Source organism: Trachurus trachurus (genome assembly GCF_905171665.1).
Source record: "Trachurus trachurus genome assembly, chromosome: 6".
In the NCBI taxonomy this organism is placed as follows: domain Eukaryota; kingdom Metazoa; phylum Chordata; class Actinopteri; order Carangiformes; family Carangidae; genus Trachurus; species Trachurus trachurus.
This window is the reverse complement of record NC_139897.1, coordinates 35,560,412-35,569,349: the sequence shown is the minus strand read 5'-3', so window position 1 is coordinate 35,569,349 and position 8,938 is coordinate 35,560,412. Positions and strand designations below refer to the sequence as shown.

The 8,938-nt window shown below is 44.4% G+C and overlaps 1 protein-coding gene across 1 annotated transcript in view; it reads right to left on the bottom strand.

Annotated features, from left to right (window-relative positions):
• Positions 1 to 8,329, bottom strand: part of gpia (glucose-6-phosphate isomerase a) — a 17,210-nt gene extending 8,881 nt beyond the window's left edge. Inside the window, exons 1-7 of the mRNA XM_083974130.1 lie at positions 8,106 to 8,329; positions 5,726 to 5,816; positions 2,925 to 2,993; positions 1,494 to 1,613; positions 1,314 to 1,397; positions 881 to 1,027; positions 6 to 77 (exon numbers count right to left, since the gene is read on the bottom strand). Of these exons, the coding sequence (XP_083830256.1) occupies positions 6 to 77; positions 881 to 1,027; positions 1,314 to 1,397; positions 1,494 to 1,613; positions 2,925 to 2,993; positions 5,726 to 5,816; positions 8,106 to 8,224 (702 nt within the window). The 5' untranslated portion in view covers positions 8,225 to 8,329. The remainder of the gene's footprint in view (positions 1 to 5; positions 78 to 880; positions 1,028 to 1,313; positions 1,398 to 1,493; positions 1,614 to 2,924; positions 2,994 to 5,725; positions 5,817 to 8,105) is intronic.
• Positions 8,330 to 8,938: the final 609 nt, after the last annotated feature.

Here is an 8,938-nt window from a genome sequence, read left to right as displayed (position 1 = left end):
CTCACGTCCTTGGCCGTCTTCAGGAACCAGTCTCTGGCCGACTCAGCGTTGGTGATGGTCTCCTGGGTGGTGAAGGTCTGAGGACAGAGAGACAGAGACAGTGAGGATCTCTGAACCAATCAGGGCTTTGCGTCGGGCCGAACAACGCCCCTTAGCCGTGGTATAATGAGCATAGACCACGGCCTGTCGTGATATATTGCTTAATCAATCCATTCATTAATGGTTGGTTTGTCTTTTTTAAACCACTTTCTGGTCAGAGCCTTTTTACACCCCACTAGCAACACTCTCAGAAGGTATTTGTCTCTCTCTGGAAGATCAAGTCCTAGATTGTGTGTTTTATGCCACGTTTTATATTTAATAACCATAACCAACCACTCATTCATTGTACGTATGTTTCCTTTAACGTACCTTGGAGGCGATGATGAACAGCGTGCTGTTAGAACTGATTCTACGTATGTGTCCTTTACCTTGGAGGCGATGATGAACAGCGTGCTGTTAGAACTGATTCTACGTATGTGTCCTTTACCTTGGAGGCGATGATGAACAGCGTGCTGTTAGAACTGATTCTACGTATGTGTCCTTTACCTTGGAGGCGATGATGAACAGCGTGCTGTTAGAACTGATTCTACGTATGTGTCCTTTACCTTGGAGGCGATGATGAACAGCGTGCTGTTAGAACTGATTCTACGTATGTGTCCTTTACCTTGGAGGCGATGATGAACAGCGTGCTGTTAGAACTGATTCTACGTATGTGTCCTTTACCTTGGAGGCGATGATGAACAGCGTGCTGTTAGAACTGATTCTACGTATGTGTCCTTTACCTTGGAGGCGATGATGAACAGCGTGCTGTTAGAACTGATTCTACGTATGTGTCCTTTACCTTGGAGGCGATGATGAACAGCGTGCTCTCCGGCTGCAGCTGCTGCAGCGTCTTGGCCATGTGAGTCCCGTCGATGTTGGACACGAACCAGACGTTGGGTCCTCCGGCCGAGTACGGCTTCAGAGCCTCCGTCACCATCAGGGGGCCCTGAACGCACCACACAGTTACCACGGTTACCACGGTTACCACGGTTACTGCACAACCTCAGCGTGTGTGTGAGTGATGCAACAGGTTCAAGGTGCAGACACACACACACACACTGAGCAATAATTAACAGAATAATCAGCAGGTTGATCGATAGTGAACGGATCAGAGTGTGTGTGTGTGTGTGTGTGTGTGTGTGTGTGTGTGTGTGTGTGTGTGTGTAGGGGTGTGTGTGTGTGTGTGTGTCTCAGTGTGTGTGTGTGTGTGTGTGTGTGTGTGTGTGTCTCACCAGGTCAGAGCCTCCGATGCCGATGTTCACCACGTCAGTGATGCTCTTCCCGCTGAAGCCTTTCCACTCGCCGCTGCGCACTTTCTGTAAACACACACACATTGAGTCATGTCACACACACACACATACACACACTGTGATAACAACAACACACACACACACACACACACACACACTTACGTGGCAGAATGCCTTCATCTTGTCCAGGACGCGGTTCACCTCCGGCATCACGTCCTTCCCGTCCACAGAGATGGGAGTGTTGGAGCGGTTACGGAGAGCAACGTGGAGCACCGCGCGGCCCTGAACGCACCACACACACACACACACACACACACACACACAGGGACACACACAGACACACACACACACACACACACACACCAATGATGTGGTCAGAGCTCCGTCACCGTGACTCTGCTCTTCTGTGTCTCCGTCTCTTCTGTTTGTGTCGATAAAGTTTGACAGTTTCTAGGTCAGTGGACAGTGTTTCCATGGCGACTGAACAGCTGATGTCTCTGGGTCTCCCCCCTCCTCCTGGACCGGATCAGACCGGACCGGATCAGACCAGACCGGACCGGTCCACATGGAGCTGAGACCTGGTCTGGACTCTACTCTGCTTCAGCAGCTGTTAGCCTAGCCTCTGTTAGCCTAGCCTATCCTAGATTATCCAAGCCTAGCCTAGATTATGTTAGCCTAGATTTGCCTAGATTATGTTATCCTAGCCTAGCCTAGATTATTTTAGCCTAGACTTGCCTAGATTATGTTATCCTAGCCTAGCCTAGATTATGTTAGCCTAGATTATGTTAGCCTAGCCTATCCTAGATTATCCAAGCCTATCCTAGATTATGTTATCCTAGCCTAGCCTAGATTATGTTATCCTAGCCTAGCCTAGATTATTTTATCCTAGACTTGCCTAGATTATGTTATCCTAGCCTAGCCTAGATTATGTTAGCCTAGACTTGCCTAGATTATGTTATCCTATCCTAGCCTAGATAATTTAACCTAGCCTAGTTTAGATTATGTTAGACTAGACTCGCCTAGATTATGTTATCGTAGCCTAGTTTAGATTATGTTAGCCTAGCCTAGCCTAGATTGGTTTAGCCTAGCCTAGTTTAGATTATGTTAGCCTAGCCTAGCCTAGATTGTTTTAGCCTAACCTGGTTTATATTATGTTAGCCTAGCCTATGTCATCTCAGCAGGTTATATGTCAGATGACTTGGCCTTCTCTCCCTAACCTCCTGTTTATCTGGAACTAACCAACTCACTCAGACGATGCGCTGTATCCCTCCACACAGACGACGCCCCGTATCCCTCCGCCTCTTCCACACGCCACCGCTGATCTAAACAGCTGAGAGGCGGAGGGATACAGCGCGTCGTCTGAGTGAGTTGGTTAGTTCCAGATGAACGGCTTCTTTCTTTCCAACCAGCTGATGAAGTGAAACTAACGTGTTAATAACGTTTAACTCCACTCTAACAGCTGTTTATTATTATGTAGTGACTTGTTGAGTCCAGTAACGAAGCGAGAAAAGTTTCTCCGTTAGTAACACTGATGATTTATAACTGGTTCAGTGTGTGTGTGTGTGTGTGTGTGTGTGTGTGTGTGTGTGTTACCTCGGTGAAGTTGATCTTGTCTCCAGAGAACATCTTGTCTCTGGCCTCCTCCACCCCCCTGGACTTCGCCTGAAACACACACACAGTTACACACTGAGTTACAACAGTTACAACAGTTGCAACTAGGAGTGGGAATCTTTTACTATCTCACAATTCGATTCAAAATGGATTTTCGATTCAAAACGATTTGATTCCTAATGATTTCTGCTTCAGTCTGTGCAGGGCCGGTCCTAGGATGTTGGTGGCCCCCTAAACCAGGTTTTTGTTTGTGGCCCTGCACTCTAAGCGCAAACACCAAATCACTGGTTAAAACTGAATACAGACGTGTTTATCCCTCTGAGGTTTGAGGCCATTTTCTCAACTTTTACATATTTTCTTAAATGTATCTTTTTAAGATACTTGCAGATGTAACAATACTCAAGTGTTTTATGTCTAAATATTAGAACCTCCGCTGTAAGCACACTGAGGCCAGTTTGTCCTACAACACTGTAGAAAGAAATAATTTAGGACAAATGCTGGAAATTTGAGGTCTGCTTTTTGAAAAATGTCAAATCCCTTGTGAAAACACTCCTTCAGTCATGAGAATGAACTGTTTTGGTGCTTGAAATAGGATATGAATACAGTAATAGATACGTGTAGAAAACAAGTCTAAAATGACATTTTGTCAGATTGCTTTTTGAGCACAAATGTTGTCATTCTGCCGTTCTGTTTTCACCAAATGTCTCAAATGTGAGATAAAAGAAGCTGAATATTGACTTCACATTACATATAAAGCTCATAGCTGCACGTGCAGACCTCAGGATGTTTAAATGACTTGATGAACCCCGGTACCTTTCTGATCATGTGGCCCCCCACCTAACGGCTGTGGCCCTGAACAACCACATAGAGGGTTTATGCCAGGGGCCCTGGGTCTGTCGGTGTTAAAGGATTCTCATGATCTACTCCAGTCTGCTTTACAAGACAGAATGACTCAAGTGTCTTTTTCACATTTATTGGGTTTTAAACAGTATGCTTAGATGGAATTGTTGAAACTGTTGCATAAAAGCAATATCACATATTGCTTAACTAACAAAATTAAAAGTGCCTCTTTATTTTTTTTAAATAGTGCAGTTAAACACGCTGCCTTTTAAATTCTAAGGAAATGGATTTTCCTTAGAATTTGTTCCATTGTTTTATTTTTTTTAATGGATTTTGGGACATTTTATATTGATTCTGAATCGTATTAAAAGAGAATTGTGATTCTTATGTGAATCTATTTCTTGGCTCAGCCCGAGTTACAACAGTTACAACAGTCAACTGGAGGAGGAAGTGGAGGTCGTGTGTGTGTGTGTTCATGCTGCGTTGCCACATTCCCACACACTCTTACACACACACACACACACACTCTTACATACACACACACACACAATAGGACAAAGCCCCCCCCCACCCTCCTCCTCCTCTTTCAAAATAAAAGCTGTAATCTTCCTGTTGCTCTGGATTCTTGAGCAACCGTCGGTCAGAGCTCCAGGAAGTGAACGAACGGCACCTGAATGCAACACGTTGTCTGTGAGCGTGTGAAACACAGAGCAGACGGTGTGTTCACTGACCCCCCCCCCCGAACCCCGTATCTCTGACTATCACCAGCTGAGCGTGACTTCCTGCTGCCACACACCCGACTGACTGATAACAACTACAATACAACTATACAACTATACAACAATACACCAATACCCCCCCTCACCCCTCAGGTGAAACAGCAGCAGCCTGTTGGGCAAGGTTTTATTTTCTTTAATTAACACACACACACATTCAATAAAGCATGCAAATGTTAGCATTTCAACATCATCATCCAGATGTTTTCCAGCTGTTGTGTCTCAGACTGAGCCGTGTCTGGATGCAACAGTGGATTTATGTTTTTAATTCATGAAAACTTGGTTTCTTTGGCTCCATAATTTACATTTGTAGATCATGTAGGATTTGATTTTCCTCGCAAAATGAGAAAAGATTCAACAAAAACACTAAACAGTTCCTCGTCCTTAGGCTTTATTCTCATCATATGAGAGAATTATATCTGTTTTTTTTTTAAGTGTAAGCCTGTTAAAGTTAAAAACATGTATTTAAGTTCTACAGACATACGGACATCCATAGAAAAGATGAGAAATCTTTTCCTCCTCCTGTTCACAGGAAAGTGCAGTTTACATTCACATCTTTAAATTCAATTCAATATGTTGCTTTTACCTCTTATTCTTAACACTGTTATTTATTTGGCTCTCTGCATAATTCTTCTAGTATTGCACTTTATCCACAATTGCCTCATGTGTTACGAGTTATACACACACACATTCCTACGTTCCATCATGCTACCTCTGCTGTGTGTGTTAGGCTGTGTGTGTTAGGCTGTGTGTGTTAGGCTGTGTGTGTTAGACTGTGTGTGTTAGACTGTGTGTGTTAGGCTGTGTGTGTTAGGCTGTGTGTGATTGAATGTATCAGTGGATTATAGAAAGTGAATCGCCCTTCAGAGGTGAATAAAGTCTCCTGTAGCTGTTATGTAGAATCTTCTTCTTTTATCTGGTTTGTGTTATTATAAAATCTCTATTGGTGTGTTTTTATTGTGTGTGAGTGTGTGTGTGTGTGTATGTTGTGTAAGTGTCACAGCTGATTAACATCTGGACGACATCATCAGCTCACGAGGAGAGAAGCTCAGGCCGAGGAGCCGAGGAGCTTAGGGCTGATTAGACCAGACAGGTGAGTGTGTGTGTGTGTGTGTGTGTGTGTGTGTGTGTGTGTGTGTGTGTGTGTGTGTGTGTGTGTGTGTGTACCATGGCCAGCAGCATGTCCATCACTTCCTGGTTGACCAGGTTCTTGGAGTAGTCCAGCAGGATGTCTCCATCGTCCGTCTGCAGGGTGGTGCTGAGACACAGAGAGAGTCAGTCAGTCCACTGATCAACTGATCAACTCATCAACTGATCAATAAACAGCAGATCAGTTTGGTTTGTGCAGGACAAGACTTTCACCTGACAGAACAAATACAAACTAAAACACTTTATTAGAAAGAGACAAATACAAAGAGGAAGAAGCTGAAACCTGTTGCTCCACTTCACTGCTCTTGTTCTGTCTTTATTTTATTTTAAATCATGTGAATATAATGTTGTTTATTGATGTGTGAACATGATACTACAAGATCGAAATAAACCGCTAAACTAAACTAAACTAATAATAATAATAATGACAGATGATGATGATGATGATGATGATGATGACATCACTGCACTTTGTTTATTACATTAGATTCAATTACTTCAGTTCATCTGTCGACATTAGTTGACATTACTTTGCATTATTATATCATTCTATGTTACTTTACATTAGTTTATTATGCAACACTATGTTAATTTACATTATTATATCATTCTACGTTACTCAATTTTACATTAGTTTATTATTCTACACAACGTGACTTTACATTATTATATGATTCTACATTACTTTACTTTGCATTAGTTTATTATGCAACACTATGTTATTTTGCATTATTATAGCCTATCATTCTACGTTACTTTACTTTACATTAGTTTATTATGCAACACTATGTTACTTTACATTATTATAGCCTATCATTCTACGTTACTTTACTTTAGTTTATTATGCAACACTATGTTATTTTGCATATATCATTCTACGTTACTTTGCATTAGTTTATTATTCTACACTACGTTACTTTGCATTATTTTCCATCAGTCTCTCTCTCGTGGTGCCTTCAGGGACCTCCCCGCCGCTCGGACTGAGGATGTGTGGGATCGCACGTAGTCACCGTGAGTCAACCCAGCGTGTGTCTGTGTGTTGTGTGTCTGTCTCTCTGTGTGAGTTCACCGGAGCGGAACCCCTCCGTGTGGCCGGCCGCCTGGCTCCATAGCCCGGCCTCTCGCTGCAGCGGAGGCCGCTGGAACAACTCGCTGCTTCCATTATCGGACACTGCACCAACAGGTTTCTAACCCTAACCCGCTTTAACCCGGGTTGGAGCGGGTTAAAGCGGGTTAAACTCCACCTGGTTTATCACCAGCTCGGCCTGGCCTGAAGCTAACGTTAGCATCATTATTAATAAATCTATTTAATCATCATTAGTCACACTAGTCAGACTCTTCTTCCACCGCTCCAACCCGGAAACACCGAGTCTGTCCGACAATGGGCTCAGTTAGCTCCGTTAGCTCCGTTAGCCTGCAGGCAGCTAACAGCTAGCAGCAGCTAATAGATATATATTGCAGCAGCAGGTAACAGCTAACAGCTAGCAGCTAACAGTTTCCTCCATCTCCACCACCGACACACGGAGCTTCCTACACGGACTGCTGCAGCGGAGGAGGCCGGGGCTGAGGTGACATGGAGCAGGGGACTCAAATCAAATCAAATCAAATCAAATCAAATCAAATCAAATCTTTATTGTCATATATACTGAAGACAGCGTCACACAGTAGGCCTACAATTAAATTCTTACTCCGTGATGACAGCCTACCTCCGGCAACATTAAAAAGCAAGTAGCCTAATAATAAAAACACCACTAGTTATAAAATGACAACTCCCTGGAGCCTGGATGAAGGTCACCGGGCTGCGGCGGCGGCTTCACGGACCCGCGGCGGAGCAGGACATTACATCACCCTCACCGATAATCAATCAGATAATCAATAGATAGCCTAATCAATCAATCTATCAATCGGCGCTGTGTCACTTTCACCTGAGGTTCAGTCTGCAGGACACCTGACCACTGCAGCCTCTGACTGCAACACCCTGTTACCTACACAACACCTGAAACTTTCTGTCTTCACCTCTCTCTCTCTCTCTCTCTCTCTCTGTGTCTTCAAACTAAATCTGCTACAAACCACAGTCGACTCCTGCTGCACTTATAGCTAATAATCGGCCTCTTGTCATGCCCTAACTGTTTTATTGTATTGTATTATATTGAATGTTTCTGTGTAATCTATAGCCTATAACCTTGTTTTCACTTTTAGCACTCCCCTCCCCCTTCCCCTTCAGGCTGCTGCACTTCTTTTTAATTTGCTCGCCTGGTTAAATAAAGGTTACATAAATAAATAAATAAATAAATAAATAAAACACACACAGACAGACAGAGCCCAGAGCTCCGTGGTGCGTTCAGGGCCCAGTGCTCAGAGCTCCGTGTTGCGTTCAGGGCCCTCTCTCTCTCCTCACCTGAAGTGGCTGAACCTCTCTGCGTCTCCCTGGAACAGCTCCCTCATGTTGAGGCTTCCTGCGTTCGCCTTGTACCACTGCTCCAGCTTCTGGTAGCTGGGGTCGCTGCTCAGCGCCATGGTCACGGTTCTGGTTCTGGTCTTGGTCCTGGTCCTGGTCTTGGTCCTCGGCGGAATCGGACTGGTCCCTTGCTGCTGCTGCTGTGGGGCTGTGATGATGATGAGGAGGAGGAGATGGAGCAGCTGACAGGAGAGAACACGCTGAGCTCGAGCTCTGTCTGTCTGCACCAATCACATCAGGCCTGGCCCCGCCCCGCCCCCTGCTGACGTCACAGTGACGCTGGGGGACAGAGAGAGAGAGTACGGAGGCTGAGGGAGGACAAAACACCTCAGAGCCCCGCGTTACCTGTGACTCAGCCTGTGCATATATTTGTCTTAATTAGGGCCACGGGCCATCGCACCGGGCACTGGTCCCAACAGCTATGAAATAGCTGCAGGGACCAGTCCTGATCGGGATCGCTATGCTATTACTTTTCTCAACAGTTTACGAATTTTTCGCGACATAAGTCTCAAAAAACAGCGCAAAATTTTGCATTGAAGTCAATGGGACGGGCGGGAAAAAAAGAGCGAAAAAGACCAATCATTGGAGTTTAACAAACGTCTACTGCTCAGGCATACTTTCACCTAGAGACTCCATTTAAACTTTAAACAGTAGACACAAGTCTTGTGTATTGTCGTATTACTCCACGTTTTGATAGGTCATATAGTTTTTGATCAATCCCCGATCAATGACCATGATCATTTTTGGAGAAATGATGAGATTATAATGGGTGT